Genomic DNA, 20,017 nt, shown 5'->3' with positions numbered 1-20,017 from the left:
GAAGAGGAACCTACATTTATCCACTTTGAAGAGGATCATCAGGAGGGATTAAAAATTTAGTGCTTCAAGCTCATTAAGAGTTAGAATAGAGTAATTATGTAGCTGATAACAAATGCTGCAATCACCACTTGAGCATTAAGATATGTTACTCATTGAGACTTACTGGCCCTCTTTAAGGAACTTCACATTTTGCAAAAGTCATCTTACTTGGAGAATAAGTTCTGTTGATCCATTATTTTAGATTTATAATGCTTTTCTGCAAATAGGGTGAGTTCTCAGAGAAGATAAGACCTTGATAATCTTAAAAAGGTATGGATTTATAAATACCACCCCTTGGCATGAAGACAGTGTCCAATGTCTTGAACAGTGAGCCTCTTGTTCATACAGCACTCAAAAGAGATGAGTGTAGAGGCCTTCATAGTACATTCATTTTGGTTATTGGTAATTATGAGGCTAGTCTAATTTTCTAATCTTGCAAATTGGGAAATAATTATAATGCTCAAGAGATAGCAGATTGAGCCTGGTGTGCCATCCTTCATCAAATTTTAAGGGGTTTTATATCAGAACTCTGCTTTTGTATATTTTAAATCTTGTTTCCTTTTTGCAGTACACACAGTGGCAGTTTTAAAAGAAAATGTAGTCAGATCTACTTTCAAACTAACTGAAAGAGATAGTGGTATTTGTTTCATCCTGAGAGTTTTTGTTGTTGTTGTCTTTGTTTTTTTAATCTAGGTTTATCAGTTATCACCTGAAGATATCTTAATCTCTAACCCAGAACCTATTTATTCTTGTTTTGGATACTGTGCTAAAAGCCAAGCAGTATTACTACAGCATAGAAATTCTTAAAAATAATGAACACACATACATTATTTACCACATTATTGTACTGCACAAAAATGTAATGCCAGGAGAAACACATTAGAACTCTGTCATACTCATACTATAGACCATTGTTGTTCGGTTTTTAACTCCATGTCCCCTGTCTAGAATAAAAGCAAAAGCTGTGCCTTACTAGTTCTAACACATGGCAGGCGTCCAATAAATACTGCTTTATTTGTATTAAATTTAAAATGGGATAGAATATGAAATATCACCAGATATAGTAGCTCCTGACCCATGCCATAACTTTCCTTGCCCCATCCCCAAAATTAAAAAAAAAAAAAAACACTTTTAAGCTAATTGTAGTCATTACAGTTGTAAATTAGGCATATATTTCACTAAAAATTGACATAGTCACCTTTTTTGAAAGATGTGTCAAGGAAATGCAAACTACCCTTTTATATAGAACACTAAAATTATTTAACTTGGAATTTTAACTTGGAACTAAGTGTGATATCACAAAGATTTAAAAAAACCATTTGTATTCTCATCTCAATCTAATAACTGGGCTGGAAAAAACTGTCAATTTAGTTAAGTAACAAAATAGTTTGAGTTATTTATGTACTAGACAACAGTGTTATTGATTGATTTTTCTTTTTAATTTTTAGTTTTTAATTCTGTAAATTTTTCTCTCCTAAGGCAGTGGATTAAAAATGTAACATTTTTCTGGCATTTATAAGCATTAAGAGTAGAAATCAATAGTTAAATTGATACAATAAAAGATTTCTGCATTCTACTATTGAGACCAGAACATCATCAGAAAGCAACTTATAGACTCTAACAAGGCTCAAAAGCATCTTTTGCATTTGTTTTGCATATGAATTTAATAAGCATAAAACAGTGCTAATGAATTGCATTTATTTTATGGAGTCCAGTTAAGCCAGAATACTATTAAGTAATAAGCTGTGGGTTCTTGAGAATCAAATTCAGTAACAAGTCAGCAACAGACTTGCCACGTGCCAAAAATGGGAAAATACTGGCTTTAGTTTGCTAAACATCTAAGCAAATTTGTGTAGAATTTGTCTTTTTTGCTTTGCTAATCAGCAGTTGCTTCTCTTTAACATTATATTTGCATTCCATGTGAAAATTAGATTTTATATTTAATTTAAAATTTATCTAAATTTACTTATCCAGTAGACACTGTTTTTAAATGATAAACTATAAAGTGATAGGATCAATATACTAATAGATCTAACTCTCTTTTATACACCTATAAAATTTATTTGACTATATTTATTCATTCCATGCTACTGTTGAATAACCTAAAGGAGCGTCTTAAAAGAAATAGTGTAAATATACCAGTATTAATTTGAACTCCCTTTTACATATGTATATCTGTATGTATATTCACTAAATAGAAATAAGTTAAAAAAAATTTGTACAATCATGCCTCACTTAACAATAAGGATAAGTTCTGAGAAATGGTTCATTAGGTGATTTCATCATTGTGCGAACATCACAGAGTACTTACACAAGCCTAGATAGTCTACTGCACACCTAGGTTTTATGGTGTGGCTTATTGCTCAAAGGCTACAAACCTGCACAGCATTACTGAAACCTTTAGGCAATTGCAACACTGTGTAAGTTTGTATTAAAACATACCCCAACCTAGAAAAGATAATGCATGTGCTACAGACCTTATGACCAATACAGTGTCACTAGTTGATAGGAATTTTTCCGCTCCATTATAATCTTATGGGACTACCATCTTATATGTATGTAGTCCATTGTTGACCAAAATGTTATGTGGCACATAACTGTGTATAGTAAAAAAAATCTAGTTCTATGATTGTCTTTGTTCTCTCCTCACTTCTGATCAATATTCATTCAGCACTTTTTGTATGACATGTAGTTTGAAAACACAGGGTATGCAAAAATTTATCCCCTTGTTTTTGGTTGCAATATCTGTTGCCGACCCAGATCAAATTGTTTCCTTCTGCTGTTTTGTTTTCAACTTCTCTAGTTAGAAATACATTCTCATGTGTGCTCCCTGAGGGATAAATAGTTTAGCAGGAAATCACTAAACACAGTTTGTTAATTACATAAAAAATACTTTTTGATGTCAACTGTCATTCACAGAAAATGTATATTTGTGAGGAATCTCTATGAATTATTTGTTCATCCTCATCGCCTTTCATGCATTGCGTTATACTCCTTAGAATTTTGTTAATTTCAAATATAAGTGGACTATTACTTGTATAGAAACCTCTGTAAACAACAGATATAGTCATTGCAGCTTTTCTTTAGTTTACTTGTTATCCTCCTGGTCATAAAATTAGCCTGTTAATGTCACTCTCTATCTATATGGCTTTTGTTGGAGGCTGCAGGCAGTGGAGTGCTGGAACTGGCTCACATAAGATCTTTTCCCAATTTCATGTCCGGTGATGTCCTATTGGTAGGTTAAAATTGGCTATGAGGAGAGTATTTACACTATGGAAATTGGCAAGGGTCCTTTCCAGGGTCCTTTCCTCTCCCAGAGAGACACTTATTAAACACTTAGCAGACTCACTGTCTACAGTGTTTCTCTCTCTCTCTCTCTCTCTCTCTCTCTGTTTTTTTAACTTAAATACTTCTATTATGTGGAATAGCCATGTAGAATTTTATTTCCAGATATTTTCATTCTACACTGTTTGAAACACTCACATTACTTATTATACCACTTGTCAAGTGAGTAACTGTGCAAACTACCTATCCTTTCTATGCCCCAGTGTTCTTATCTGTAAGATAGGGATAGTACTAGTACCTACCTTGGGGTTGATGTGAGGGTCAATAAGATACACACTTATTTCAGTGTACTAGCATAATGGCCTGGTACTCAGTGAGCACTTGAATAATGCTACTCATTTTTCTGTACTTTAAGTAATATTAATGGATATTTATTGATCCCTTACTAAGCATCTAAATACAGTTTGTGCATTCCATTTGGGTGGTATATATTTTAAGATTCTTTTAATCCATAACAATTCCTGCTCCCTTTTCCCCCCTCATGCCTCTGTGTAGACATTCCTGGAGAATGTCTGAAATTCTGAATTTAGTACATTGCTTTCCTGTGTTGTCATTTAGCTCGTTCTTTAATCACATTTACTTTCTGGTAAACTAGAAATTAAAGTTGAGTTCAACTTTAATGTTATATATTACTATTTGATGAGGACACTTCCTAGAAAGTTTGTGTACTTTCTGTTGGCTTATACCAAGAGGGCATAATTTCAGTTATTCCAGTTCTAATGATGCTGAAATCTGTTAGTGAGTTCATGTCAGCCCAGGCCAACCCCTGTAAAGTTCTCCATCACACTTGGACCCAATGATTTCATCTCATTGTTGATCATTTTATAACTCTGTTTTTTTTTTAGGATTACAAAATGGTGATTTGTATCACCCTTGCTTCATTTATTATCAAGAATTCTTTTACAAAGAATTTTTATTAGTAACTAATTGTCAACTCCAAAATGTAGTTTATATCAAAAAAGTGGGAAAAATTCATGAATGATTTTTATCAAATTTGAGAATCAGATATAATAATATGAAATCTAGATAAAGTGATACATGTATTCAAAGTTTTCTAATACATTTTTTAAAAAAACTTTTTAACAGAGAAATTCTTTGAATTGCTTCTCATTTTTTTATTAATATATTTTGATAAAATTACATCCCATGATTCTAAGAAGTTCCCTTTTTTCTTTTTTGTTTACTATAAATATGCCTCTATATGATTGAATTTATTTACTCAGAAGATATTTATTGGGCATCTGTGTTTTTTGTCAAGCACTGTGGTGGGTGGTAACTGGCGATGTAGTTATGAACCCCGCTTTTTAAAAAACTAATTAATTTATTATTTATTTATTTTTAATTTTTATTTCAGCATATTACGGGGTACAAATGTTTAGGCTACATATAGTTTGGGTTTGTTTTCTACTCATGTTGTGATTTTTTAAAAAAGGACCTGCTGTATACAAATCTGGTTTTGCTTACTATACTAGATAGTGGTATCATATACCACACATTTTAACTAATAATATTTTAGCTGACTTTAGAGTCTTTGACCTTAGTGTTTAAAATAGTGACAATAAAGGGATTTGGAAGTTAAATTGTTCTTGCTGAGCCAGAGAAAGATCTGATGTTTCTGTTTAGGGCACTGTATGTGACAAACCAGGAAGTTTTTATTAATTTCTTTTTTTGAAGAAGTAAGACTTGAAGAGAGAATAATAGGAATTCTCCAAGACTAAAATGATAAGATTCTGTGCTATTTTAGCATAAGTAAACATTTGAACTTAATTTGATTGACTTTCGATTTTTAGGAAGTGAGGATGAAATTTTAGAATTATTTTTATCTCATAATGTGTGTTTTGTCAGTATTTTTAAAAGGTGTTTTTGGAGTTTAGAAAATGCACAATTTCTAAAGGTTTGTGAACAACTTGTATGGACAGAAAGTGTAATTAGGACAAGTAACACACTCTTTTCCCCAAGAGATCCTGTGATTATGAGATAGTAAGTAGGATATAATATTTAATACAACAAAAGATGCACTATATAAAACTGGAGTTATGATTTTTGTTGTTGTTCTGTTAGGCATGTGACACTATGCTATGAAATTTAGACTATGTTACTTAAATAATTATTGTAATTCTGTAAATCTTCTCAGATGTTTTTCCCAAAAAAGAAACTCGGCTCTTTTACTCATGTTCAGATATTGCGATGTAACTGTTATAATTATTTGAGATTAGGATAGAAGGCAAATTCTTGGCATATAATTAAAATATATTTTACAATTGAAAATTAGAAAAATAGGAAACTTTATATTATGTTTATAAGACTATGCTGACATGTTTTATGACATTACAGTGAAGTGCTGGGAAGAAAGAGATCTTTAAAAGGAGTGGTATTCTGTTTGCTTCGCTAGAGCACCTTATCAGGAAGTTTGAAAGGAGACAAAAAGCTAAGCCCTTTAATTGTGGTATCTGGTAATTCCAAGGGTTAGACCGAACTTAACTTTGAAGATCAACAAATGGATATTTATTTATGTCTGTTGAAAGAGTAGTTGCTTTTTTGACTTGAGGAAATAGCTTAATCTGAATACCACAGAAGTTGAGAAAAAAAGCTTGCTAATATATAAATATTGACTATTTTAATCTGTTGAAAAAGGAAGGATAGTACCAAGGAGACAGTAGTAAAATTATAAAAAGAGCTGGGGAAAAGTAAACGTTACGCAACATGAAAAGAATACCAGGGGAAAAACTGACAGAGTAGAATAACAGGAAGATTAGTCACTTCTGGAAGGGAAAAAAAAAGGTGGGGGGCGGGGGAAGAAGTATTTTAAACAGGAATGTGGAACTGGAAGTACCAACACTAAAAGACAGATATGAGCTCATTTGGGAACTAAAGTGGGCCTTAAAAAAGGAATAATACTGGTAGCATTTTAATATCAAAATACGAAGTATGTATTAACAATAAACAAAAAGAAAAATGGAGAAAATTTTCTGATAGGGATTGAGACAAGCCTATATAACAACATGATGTTTACTCCTTAGTGGAGCTGACTTGGCTTAGCTCAGACAGCAATATCAAATGTGAATAAAGAAAATATATTTCTTTCAAAACAAGCCATGCTTCTTTTATTTTCAAGTGTTGGATAAAATAAAAGCATTCTGGACGTTTTGGGATATGTATGCTATTTGGTTTATTATTTTCACTTAATATATTTATTTATCTGACAACTAAAGGAGTTGCAATTTCCAAATATTCTTTATAAATTATTTCTATAAATTCTCAAAATTATAAATTGTAACTCTCTCTATAAAAAATATTTAACAATTCCTGTAACGGAGAACAAGAAAGTAAATATATATTGTGTGTGTGTGGGTGGCGTCTCATTAATCCCTAGTTTCTAAGCAAGGTATTAGAGACATTCATAGAACAGATTTTCCTGGACACATTTTCAACTTCTCTGAGTATTCTTATCTTTCAAATGGGAATAAGAATATACCTGCCCCAAAGTTGTGTAATGGGAATTAACCAAACTAGTAGACATAGTCCTATACCTATCATAGAGGTGGATTTTGTCTCCTTAATTTATAATCCTGTCCCCAAGTATGGAGCACAGGCTTGATTGATGCATTTCCACCTAACACATGGGAAGATGGACAATTTCAGTGGTAGCTCTTACTGATGCCTTGGTAATTCTAGATGTCATTTGGTGGGTTACATATGTATACATACTTACAAATATGAGACTTATTTCTCTTGGCCATCCCTTAGTAACTCCAGTAAATAACAAATTACGTAATACATTTTAAATAAAGTAGATAGATAACTCTGGGGTTATTATTAGCATGACACTAGGACAAAATCTGCTCATTCTTATATCAGGAAAAAAATATGCTACTTTCATTTAGGTACAGAAAAATGACTTATGCATAATAAAATAAAGCTATCAAATTAATCTAATTTAGAAACCCAATATTTCTATTATTTGACGTAACTATATTGAATACATCATTCTGTATCATTGAATTCATGGAAATGCAGTACAGGAGTCTCCCCTTATCTGCAGTTTCACTTCCTATAATTTCAGTTACCCATGGCACAGTACAATAAGATATTTTGAGAGAGAGAGAAAGCCACATTCATCACATTCACATAACTTTGACAGTGTGTTGTCATAATTGTTCTTATTAGTTATTGTGATTAATATCTTGCTGTGACTGATTTATATATAACTTCATCATAGGTATGTATGGTTTGGTGTTATCTGTGGTTTCAGGCCTCCACTGGGGGTCTTAGAACATATCTCCTGCAGATAAGGGGTGACTACTGTATGCAGTCAGGTGAGCCTTTTTTGTTGATTTTATGATAATTGTAAGGCTTTCATAGCTCACATGCACATAATTTGCTGAGGTAAATTCTAACTCCTGCACAAAGTAACCAGTTCACATGAACATCAAATACTGTGAAAAAAAAACAAACAAACCTCTTTTTCTCCTTTTCTTTCTCTCTCCTCCCTTTTTCTCTTTCATTTTCCCTCTCTCCCTGCCTCCCACCCTTTCCTTACCCAAACACAGATACTCCTTCCTCTGGGCGCGCGCGCACACACACACACACACACACACCCACACACACACACCCCCTGCCCTCGGGCATAACTGAATAGGAAATGTTTATTTTCCAAACTACAGAAAACAAACCTTATCTCAAATACTGAAAGTCCTTCCTTTTCCTGGTTTGGAAACACTAAGTCATACTGAGTCACTTGTAGATTTTCTTCAGCCGGTTTTATTTAAAGCATAAAGTTGTGAAGACAAAATGACTCAGGAATTTGTAACGCACAATTAGAGCTTTTCACTTTTAGGTCACTAGTTTATATCTATGTAGATGGCTTAGTATTTGTTAAGGATTGTGGATTGTTTAGCTTCCAGAAGCAGCTGGGGAGCTTACTGTAACTTCACCTGCTCTGACCAAAGTATGGCCTAGAGTTTATGCTTATTAATTAACTTCCAGATAAAGCCATGTTCAAGGAATTAAATAAAAGGAAATAGACCCAGTAAGAGCTAATGAGCAAGAAGATGTTACCTTATTCATCTACAAATATTACTTCTACTGAAATCATTTTAAAAGTAAATTTTATTAAAATAATCAGAAAGTTATATTTGCATGTTGTTGATTGCATTGCATATCAATGAGAAATAACTGTAACTGCAGTGGTTAAATTGAGCAGTCAGAATCTATATGTCTATATCTATATCTCTATATGTTTACATGACTGCGTAAATGAGTCATGATTCTTCCTAGTCTATCACTTAGTAATGCCAAGGTCATAAAAATCATTTCTTATGATCTATCTTATGTAAAAGCTTATGGGGTTACTTTGTTTTTCTCACTCAAAAGATGTCAAAATGTGCTTTTTAGAATTCTTGAATAATTTTTGTTTAAATTCAGTGTTAAGATTAGAGACTGAGACAAATTTAAATCTGTTCCCAGCCAAAGAGTAAATCAAGCTTATGCAGATGCAATATATAACGCTACTACCCAAGGCATTCTGCAAAGAAGGTAGTTGTCTAGAAATTGGGTACAGAATTGTCATCTTCCTCCTATGGTGATTGAAAGTAAATAGATTCCAAATAACACATCACCTCAAGCTGTGCCACATGGGCACCTAAATAAGTTCTTCTTGCTAAATGCCACCAAATGGCTGTATTTCTTATAGCTTATGGCTAAATTCTGACAGGGCAGGTGTCTTCACTATAACTATTTTCTCTCTGAAGTTTTCATGTTTTTTTTAGGTGTTAATTTATATTAGGTTAGGGCTTAAAAAAGCTGAAGATAGTGAAAATTAGTCCAGAGAGTTAGGATGCTTGCCATATTAAAGAAATAGGTTGCTTTTAGTATTCTTCATTGGCTTTGCAGTCTCACATGTGAGGCCCTAGCTGCTTGGTTTGAGGTATCTGAAATTACCCAGATGGCTTTGGGTCCTCAAGAGCTGAATCAAGGAAGATTGTTTTAGCTGCTGAATATTCAAGGAAGTACCTTCTTCCAACATTGGTTTCAGCTGATATCGCACAGATGATCTTTGGATTTCTGAAGCTCTCTAAACTCATAATTATTGTCTGGGCCCTGTACATAATTAAATTTATTTGTGAAGGATGGGAATGCAATATAAGTATGACTGGTAGCCATGGTAACCCCAAAAAACAGAATGACAGACCCCGTGATGATAATAATGTTACTTCCCTGTTAATGCCTCTGGAGATATGATATACTTGAGAAAAAGGTGAAAACCAAATTTGTCCTTGACTTTAAAATCTGGGAATCACATAAACATTTGCTAATTCCTTAAGCTAGTAAATATCATTAAGTGAAATGGATGCATGTAATATAAGCTTGAGGACGTATTTATGCATACTACGTTTTTTAAAGAGACAGGGATGTCAGATTCTCCTTCTAACAGGGTTCTGGCTAGAGATGACATTTCTTATTCCTTTTCTTTAAGAGTCTAACACTCCATCAATTTTCAAGAGGTGGTAGAGGTTGGGCATGAAACCGCAACTTCAGGAGCTGCATTCCTTGGATCTAAATTTTACCTTGGCTACTTATTATTTTTATGATCTCTGGCAACTTAACACTCTGTGCCTCAATTCATCAGATATACCCTATTAAATGGAAACACATCTACCTTGTTGGGTTGTTGCAAATCTTAAGTAAGTTAATACATGTAAAGGGCCTATGGAATTTCAGGGTATACAATAAATACCTTATACATGTTAGTTATTAAATCTTAATTTCATGTAAACATATTCTAATATCTATCTTGTTAAAGATAAACTTGCAGTATACAAATAAATGAAAACAAAAATAATGTTGCAGTTTTAATGAAATGATTTAGAGCTCCAGCTCTAGAACTATACAACCTGGGTTCAAATTACTGTGGCCTTGAAGAACTTATGTTACCTAACTGAGCCTCAGTTTCCTCTTTTCCAACATGGGGGCATTACTAATATCTGATCCTTGGGGTTGTTGTGAAGGTTAAATGGGATAATGCATGTAAAGCACTGAGAACAGTGCCTGGCATTTAATGAATACACAGTGTGTATTAGCTGTTTTTCTTATTGTTATAATACTTTGATGATGAAGTGAACACTGCAAAGTACTTACACATGAGAAACATTATACTCAGAATCTGTGTATATAGGTTTTCAATTTTGGTAATGAGGATTGTTATTCTATGCTGTACAGAAAACACATACATGCCTGAGTGCTTATAATTCTCTCTAACAAGTAAATAATTAAGAAAATAATAACCTGTTTTTTACTTACCCTTTTTTGAGCTATTTAAATTACCCAAAAAAAAAAAAACCCAAAAAACCTCTAGATGCTTTTTATATCTGTTAATTTTAGCCCTGGATAAATCAGTTAAGAAAATACTTTATTAATTTTGTTACTTGCTTAACTCTGTTGCCCAGCCACGTTCTAGCCACTTGTTAAGTTGAACATTATTGGAATGAAAAGTAATCAATAACGTCAAAATGGAAATGAAATGTGGAAGCAAAGAAGACATTGCTCCTTTTGTACAATAAAGACCATGAGAGCTGATATTTCCCCATCTCTTTGGAATATTGTAAAGATTACGAAAACTTTAGCACTTGCAAAAAAAAAAAAAAAATAGTAAATAGTGATTCTATGCCAGGGAGGCAGATAGAATATTATGAAAGAAATGACCAAAATTGCATGGTGGTATTTATTTTAGAAGCTAACATCCTTTCTTTCATTAACAGGAAATTTTAGGGCAATCTACTTGCTTATTGGAAGTGGAGAAGTTAAATGAAAAATTTAAAAAGGATTCATTAAGACTTTCTTATAATAAAGTAAACTTTTAAGAGCGTGTTTTTCCATAGAATTAGAAACTTAGAATTTCATAGTAACAGTATATTCATCACCTTGTTTGGGGAGCAGATTTTAAATATGATAACAGGAAAACACCTGTTTTGACACTGTGGAAAAGGTGCAAACATACAGGCAAAGTCTGTGTAGGTGTAAACAAGAATGCTTTGGCTCGCATCCTGCAAGGAGGTGGGTCTAAACGGTCTGCTCCAGCTTCTGCTGCTGCTGCTGCTGCTAATATTGCTGGGAAGGAGACATGGCTGACCTGGCATATCCTTTACTCTTGGTGCTGCAGCAGTCACTCAGGAAATGTTGTTTAAGGGGAACCTTCTGGATCCTTTTCATGGCACCATGGCAAGAAGAAGCCGTATCTTATCTGTTGAAGATAAAGCGTGGAGTTGGCTAATGGATGCTGGTGAGTGAATAAGGCGAATGGGGAGCCAGTTTACTAAGATATAATTTGGGTAGGACTGCTCTCTCAAGGACTGAGATGGCATCCATAGGGAAATGGCCTCTGATATTCTGTGCATTAGACACTTTGTTTTAGAGATGAATCCTGGTTTTCATAGCAGTGACTGGATCTGTGATCCTGTATATGTTCCGTAAATAAAGTTCACATTTACTCACAGCTCCACTATTTGAAGATACTAACCCTGATGGACCATAGTTTTCCATATAATTTCTTGGTCACCATTTAATCTGTACTCTTGTTTTTTACTTGTCCACAATGATTTAAAAAAAATGACTTTCTAGTGCAGGAAAGCAGTTATTCCTCCTTTCAATTCTAAATAAGTGCCTTTTTCCACAACAGTAGATTATAGATTTTAAGTTAAATTCTTTTATATGTTTGATTCTTGCCAGGAATGTTCTTTTCAGTTCACGATAATTATGTAAACAAATTAGTAAAATACTGGTTATATTAGATAGTTGCACAGGATGTATCTGGCATTAGCAGTAAGGAGACTTAACTGCTAATACATATATATTTGAGCCTATACAAAGTAGTTTCCTTCATTGGTAAAATGAATACTTAGAATAGAGATCTCATATATATATAAAATTTCCCTTTTATGATTTATATCAAATACAACTATGTGCCAATTAATAGTTTACCTACATCTTTCATTAAACTGTAACACTCATGTTTGGGAACTTATAGTGGCATAATAAATGTTCTGACAAGTCATGCAGGAAGAGACTTGTTTAACTTTATTTTAACTTCTTTTTTTTTTTTTTTTGAGACAGAGTCTCACTCTGTTGCCCAGGCTAGAGTGAGTGCCGTGGCGTCAGCCTAGCTCACAGCAACCTCAAACTCCTGAGCTCAAGCGATCCTACTGTCTCAGCCTCCTGAGTAGCTGGGACTACAGGCATGCACCACCATGCCCGGCTAATTTTTTCTCTCTATATATATTTTTTAGCTGTCCATATAATTTCTTTCTATTTTTAGTAGAGATGGGGTCTCGCTCTTGCTCAGGCTGGTCTCGAACTCCTGAGCTCAAACGATCCGCCCACCTCGGCCTCCCAGAATGCTAGGATTACAGGCGTGAGCCACCGCGCCCGGCCTATTTTAACTTCTAACAAATTTATTTGACCAGCCCTCTCAACACCAGCCCCGCCACACACACACTTTTTGAAAAATGCTTTTTCACATGGGGCACCACCACCCAATAAGTATTTATTGAGCACCAATAAGTATTTATTGAGCACCTACTATATTGCTAGGCAAACTAGGTACTAGGGATATAATTGTGAGCACATTTCTCAAAAATTTCTCCCCTTGTGATGCTTAACAAGCAAGTTTGAAAAACTTTTGTTTAGATGATCTGATCTTATGTAAGATACTTTAGTAACGATATGATTTTTATTCAAGAATATCATCTAAAAAGCTTTACAAATGAATGAATTTCTGCCATTTCAGATTGTCAGCGTTTATTTACTTCCTTGTCTTCTCTTCCACATTTTAAAAATTTGTTTCAGTTTTGTTATTTAGATTGTTAAAAATAGTTTTCATGAATGAAATTGAGAACACAGGTGCAGAAATACAAATTGTATTTGATTTTTTTATTTAAAATAAAATTGTTACCTTAAAAAAGGTCAGATTCCATTTGATTTCTGCCATAGGGGCTCACTCAGTCTTTCTGTGTCCAAACCTGTCATACTGACACTATTATATTTTTAAAAATTAAGTTTTAGTTCAAGCCAACATCTAAACTTAGACACTGCCTATATGATGAAAAAGTATTTTTAAAGAGAAATTCAGATTCCTCATCTTCTGCCCTTATACAATTCCAATTCTCTCTAATTTAAAATGCTGTCTGCTTAGGCAGTACTCACTATGTTGTAGGGCAGGGGTTATTTCATTTTATAATAATGTCTGACCCTCAGGGACCATCAAACATAAATGAGCTTTGCCTAAGCAAGAGCAGCTTTTATTACGTGTGTTATTAACAATATATGTTTTGTAGATGGGTGAGGAGGAATCAATTTTTCCCAACACAAGGTTATTTGAGCTATTTGACACCAGGTAAAATAGAATATTATTACTATTTTGGTTACCTTAGAATAGAAAAAAATACAAGTGATACTCAAAGTCAAAAATTACACTCACATAACTGCTGTTGGGCAACAGGATTCTAAAACTAGTTCTAAAACAGTATGAAATGTTAATACTATGCATAGTTAATTTATTTCTAGTATTGAAAAAGTGAGAGTTCCTAAATGATCCTGATCATTTTCATTTGATACATGTTAAGGATTATTAAAGTCCTGTCAGAGTTTATACTGAGTCTCTAACTTGATTTTATCCAGCTGATCAAAGCAAAATTGTCTTAGGGTTTGTCTCTTGTCACTGTTTAACATTTAATATTCAGTGGGCTCCTCAAGATGAGTTCCTGAAGGCTTGTGAGCAGTTGAAGAGCTGTGAATAGAGGTTAACAAGATATTAGCGTCTCCATGGAAAATATACCATTTTGAAGTACAGATTCAGGAGACTGTTAGTGAGTGAGTAGTTTATCTGACAAAGCATCAAAACTAAGTTAATTACATTTTCCTTTCTTACTCCTCTTTTCTTTTTCCCTTTCTTTCATCTTTTGTTCTTCTCATCTCTGTGTACTCCTTGTCCACTTGTCTCTTTTTCTTCATATTCTCCTTCTCTTATTGAATTCCTTCTCCATCATCTAATCATAATAGAAAGTAAAGAATTTGATAAAATGTGTTGTACTTATTAAAACAATTTAATTATTTCTCAATTTAAAAATCAGTTGAGTTTAACCTTCTCTCCATCTTTCCATTTTCTCCTCTATTTCCTAACAACTTTGCCTTTTAATCTCTGTTGCCTTGTGAATCAGCATCCTGTGATTATTTATATCTGTAAATGTCTTGGATATAAAGGTTGTCATGACAAGATTTAGTAACTTTATGTCATTTGTTTGATTTTTAACCTCAAATGTAGTAGGCTTACTATAATATGTGTTCCTTACTTTTCTTTCTAGAACTAGATCTCCATACCCCTCCTCATCCATGTTTTTGGCTTTCTTATGGGATGCTAGAATGGCCTATTTCCATGTATTTTGTTGCATTTCTCCATTGCTTCTTGTGTTCTGGCGGGGGATTTTGGTGATTCTTTTCAAGCGCTACCTGAGCTCTGTGCTAGTTGTTCCCCTTCTCCCAGGGTTTTATGCTATGTGGCCATGTTTTTGCTCCCTCGGCCCTGTCCATTGACAGAATCTTGGGTTCTGTGATGGCTGCCTCTAAACCCTTGTGAGGGCGGGGAATATTCCTCCCTCTGCTGCTACAATTGAGCCCCATGCTGGGTACCATGTTGCCCTCTACACTTGCTTTCAATTGTTAAAGCTTCCCAAGCTTTGGCTATGGCTCAGTGATCCTGCTGTCAAAACCCCGAAACTTTCCTAGCTTCGACACTCAGTGGTAGCAGCAGGTGTTGGGATTTCTCCAAGCCCCTAAGGCCCTGGGAGGAAGAGAATGGCTGTTTGACATAGACCTCAGGAGCTTTCAAAGCACCAAGAAACCTCTCCAGAAGATATGTAAAGGTAAGATTCTGATTTCTCTAGGAAGCAGTTCTAGAAGCTAAAAAAATCCTATAGCCATAGATTTAATGCAAACCAGTAGTCAGAGTGTCCTTGGGGAACTCTGTTTGAAGATAGGACCAAAATCTGAGTCTTAGATTAGGGAATTACTCATTAAAAACACTTCTTTTAGGAATTTTGTGTGATACTCACATTTCTATTCTTTATTATTTATATCAAACTTAACATTGAATCAATTTTTTAATATTTTATTCTGTTCTTTGAATTGGAACCCATGAAGCTCTTTTTTCTTTTTGCAATCTGCATTGTATATCTAGTAGGAGAAATCCTGTTGAGAATTAAAATGGTAAAAAATGAAATAGAATTATTTATTTTACCAAATGCCTGTGTTTTATTTACCTCTGTATTAATATTTAAAACCAAAAACATTAAATGAATATGTCCTTAAATTCTTTAAACTCAAATTCCCAAATCCACAATTAATTCAAAAAGAATTAGAAGAACAGCCCAGATCTTGGTAGTGGCAGGATGGATTATTTTGTCCTTTGTCAAAAGTTACTGTTCGGCATTCTAAATGTAGTGGTCTCTTTTCTTTTAGGGCTTTGTTTTCATTTTTTTAAAGGGGCTTATTCCCCTTGCTCCTACCTTTTTTAATGTGCCTCTATTTGTATCCAACTTTTTGGGAAAAAATTCATTCCATGTGGTTTTAAATAACCTGGGTGAAGGATACATGTGGGGTGGTGGTGGCAGAGTATGCGTATGAGGGGTGGGGTAGAGAGATCAACAGCATCAGGTGAACAACTCAAATCTTCTCTTCAGTGTTATACCTTTTGTGGTAGCTGCTACTTATTTATAAGCCTTTACTTTGTTTTTACCTTGCCTTCACTCACAGGCATTCATCTGTGAGGTGATATTAAGAAACCTCTTCTAATATGAGATCATTGTTGGCCGTGCTATCAGTTAATGTCTTCTTTTTTCAAGCATTTGTTTTATTTTCAATATGAACTTAATCTCTTAATTGACTCCCTATAATTGGAATAAAGCTGTTAGCTTAAGGCCACAATGAAACCTTTTAATTTCAATAGACAAAAATGTAACTTAATTTTTAAAAATGAAAAATAAAAATATTTATTAGTAGCTGTATAAAATGAAAAATACATATTTTTGATAGTGTTTTTTTAAGGATGCTTTTCTATTTATAGTAAATTTTATTTTCATTGCTATTTCATTTAACAAATACAAAGTAGATCTGTGCTCTAAGATGAACAAAAGAACAGATATCCTAAATCTCATAAGAGATTTTTTTTTTCACACTCTTCCTCTGAGTAGTGCATGAAGTTTCAGGGCCCCTAATGTTGACAGCTAATATTTTAACACTTGAAATTTTACCTATAGATACAGAAAGAAGAGATAACAACAGTATATAAGAATTGAACTGTGTGAGGATAATATAATAATCTCTTTTGTTATATACGTGCTACCTCTGTAGAGTTGTAATGGTAATGTGAAAATGCTGGACTTATTTTTCTTAATACATTAAAAATAGTAAAAGTTTGGAGATTTTTAATTCTTCCTGAGTCCAAACTGAGACATGACTACAACTGATGGGGTCTAGTCAGCATACATAATTCCACATTTGGCAACTACAAATAAACAGGCACCTGTAATTAAATCCACAGGCATAAATTTTCAGAGTGGTAGAATCTTATTCCCATGATGCCTGCCAAGGTCCCAGATGTAGATAGGAAAACTCAAATGTTCCTTGGATCCTGTGACTGCTGATAAGCACCCAGGCCTGCTAATCCACGGAAGAAGAGCCCAGCAGCCAGGGACGGGGCACTACTTGCTTTTGCACAGCCAATGATCCCACCAAAAGCAACCAGTGCTGTGTAGCCAAAGCCAAACCAATGTAAAGCCACTAATGGCCCAGTGTCCTCCTGCCTTATTCTCTTCTCACTCTGTCCAGACAGGAGACGACACCAGACCTGCACTCAATCCTTTCCCAGAGGTCTGGGCTGGTTGATGAGGGTAAACAAGATATAAGATGCTTATTTTTAAAAACTAAATTATGTTCAACAAAGTACTTTATTATGGTTGAGAGTATTTAAGTTTATTCCCTCTAGACCTCAAAGTATAACTAAATGGAATGTTTTGAAGTCTTTATAGTGCATTCAAGTGGGTAATCGGTTTCATATGTAAAAACAGAAAAGTGAAATTTTAATGCTTTTATTCTTAACATTTATAATGAGTTTACAATTTTAAAAAATGTATGGCACAGACTCAAGCTAGTAGTTAGCATTTTTTGTAAGGTTGCCTATAGAGTGTATTTTTCCTTGTGTATTTCTCTAGAACTCTTATAATCCCTTGGGTCAAGAAATGAAACTAATATAATGTGTAAACTCTGAATTCTCTTTTTAGGAAGTTAAATTTGAAATATAGTTTAAGTACTTTTGGAGTGGGAATTTATAACACTTATTTCAGAAAGACTATGACATACTTATTCACTGAAAGTCTTAGAAGTGAGTGCTAATTATTAAAATAAGGACTCAATCCCAATCATGGTAACTCCTAAGATAATTTCTGCCATCACTCAATTCATAAACTCATACTTTGCCATTCCCATTGTTTCCTCTCTTCTGTTCTCTTTTTGAAGAGCATAAGAGCTGTTCATACCAGTGGACTATGGGCAGAATATTTACCGTAGATATTGGGAAATGTCAAATGTAAGCCTTTTATGATATATTTCCTTTGTGGTGATAAATCAATCAAAATTTCCCAGCCTCATTAGGCATAGCCATGTAGAAAAGAAATAAAAGAACAGATCTGAACTTGGTCAGAACATCTAAAAGGGAGGACAGATATAGGAGTGAGGACAGATACTAACATTTTTAATACTTTAGAGGAGTTTGGCCCTTCAAAAACAAAATATTCGTGTTCATCGTTCATTTTTTATGTGGAAATAAAAGCTTGCTGAATCAAAATTATTCAAAATTAAAATAATCTTTTTAGTGAATCTTATAATAATTTACTGATTACCTACTACCCATAGTCCCATTACAATCATTATCTTATTTATTCTTCACAAAAACACCTTGAGGTAGTTAGTGTTACTATTTTACCTTTATAAATGAGGAGACTGATACCAAGAGAACTCGAATAACCTGCTCAAGGTCTCACTGCTGAACACAAGGATTCAAACCCAGGAAGCATGGCTGCAGAGTCCATCCTCAGAAGTCCTTGTTAGTTGTAATCCCTGGAAGTGAGCCCTAGTTCCCAAATTCAGTCCTAACCTTTTCATAGCATTGTGCCTTCAAGGGGCTTCTATCTAAACACCCTCCCAACTCAGTTTTGGGCTGCCATTCACTTGCTGGCTATTTGACCTTGGAAAGGTTACTTATCTTCTCTCAGCCATCGTCCCATTCTCTCTAAAATATTAATAATATTATCTCCTTGTGAGAGTTTTTATGAAGATTTAATTTAATTTAATGAGACAGTACATGCCAAGCACTCAGCACAATAGCTAGCATATAGAAAATAGCCAATAAATTGTTGATGTTATTATGTAATTTTCCCAAGGTCAGACAAAGAAAGTGATTGAGTCAGAATTCAGGCCTGCGTCTGACTGGAAAACTGAATAAAACTAGAACACATAACACATACATTTCCCACATACAATAACAGGAACTAGAAAGCAAAAATGCTTGCTCTTTCTAGACTGTAACACTATGTTTTAACTCTAACCAAATCTTTTATGTGGAATAAATAAGGATGACAAGTATGCTGAAGGGAGAAGTAGCATAGTTTCACGGTTTAGGGCAAACTCTTGAAGTGAGGCTTCCAGGATTGGAATTCCACCTTAATCACTTACTAGCTATGTGACATTAGGCAAGTTACTTAACCTCTCTAAGTTTATCTATCAAGCTAATAATAGTATCTATTGTATTGCATTATCGTGGACATTAAATGATGTAACTACAAATAAAGAGTTCCATTAAATCATGGGTTTTATTAATGTTGACAGAGATATAAATATTTCCTTAAAAATACAGTATATTCACAAAATTGAAACACATGTTTAGTGAAAATCATAAACCTATAGAGTTTTAAAGATGGATAGGATCTTAGTGATTACATGATCTTCCATTTTCCAAGAATCTATATGTGCTTTCCCTATGAAAACTATTTAAGCTCTGGGACAGGCCAGTGGAGAAAGAGAAAAAAGGCATCAAAGATCAGAACTGACCTAAATATGGGGTGGTTGTGTTAAATACCATTGAAGAGGTCGGGAAACTTTTCTCAGTCTTCGCTGATGTCACTGACTGGCATTGGGGTCACCAGATGATAGGAATGATCCTGGTTAAGCCAATGGTAGGATTATCAAGCTTGTGTTCTTTCTTTTTTGAACCAGAACCCAAACCAGCAATTGGGACTTAAGTCATGATGAGAGAGTTACCTGGACTGAGTTGAATGTCAGGGTTTAGCCTTGAATGCTAGTCACGGTGGGGACTTCTTGGTGCTTAAGTGTCTGGCCTCCCTTACTAGATTTGGAACTCTGTGAAGCTGGGGATGTGTATATATTTATTTGCAATCCCAGCACAGTGTCTGGGAAATAGTGGGCACTCAATGCATGTTTGACAACATTAAATGATTTATGTTTGACGACATTAAATAAAGGAAAATAAGATTCAGAAATGGGACAGAAGAACTTCTGTAAGGATCTCATG

General features: G+C 34.1%; 1 protein-coding gene across 50 annotated transcripts in view; it reads left to right on the top strand.

Annotated features, from left to right (window-relative positions):
* Positions 1-20,017, top strand: part of MBNL1 (muscleblind like splicing regulator 1) — a 193,201-nt gene that overhangs the window by 72,390 nt on the left and 100,794 nt on the right. For 4 of the 50 annotated variants that reach the window (XM_069475337.1, XM_069475342.1, XM_069475336.1 and 1 more), the window contains exon 2: positions 11,543-11,662. The exons of 39 other annotated variants lie outside the window; for them this stretch is intronic. In XM_069475337.1, the coding sequence (XP_069331438.1) occupies positions 11,657-11,662 (6 nt within the window). In that variant the 5' untranslated portion in view covers positions 11,543-11,656. Of the gene's footprint in view, positions 1-11,455; positions 11,663-14,738; positions 15,297-20,017 lie in introns of those variants that run through there. 7 more of the 50 variants (XM_069475349.1, XM_069475348.1, XM_069475344.1 and 4 more) reach the window with 4 other exon arrangements.

This window comes from Eulemur rufifrons, chromosome 7, assembly GCF_041146395.1.
Source record: "Eulemur rufifrons isolate Redbay chromosome 7, OSU_ERuf_1, whole genome shotgun sequence".
Lineage (NCBI taxonomy): Eukaryota > Metazoa > Chordata > Mammalia > Primates > Lemuridae > Eulemur > Eulemur rufifrons.
This window is presented reverse-complemented; position numbering and strand designations above follow the sequence as displayed.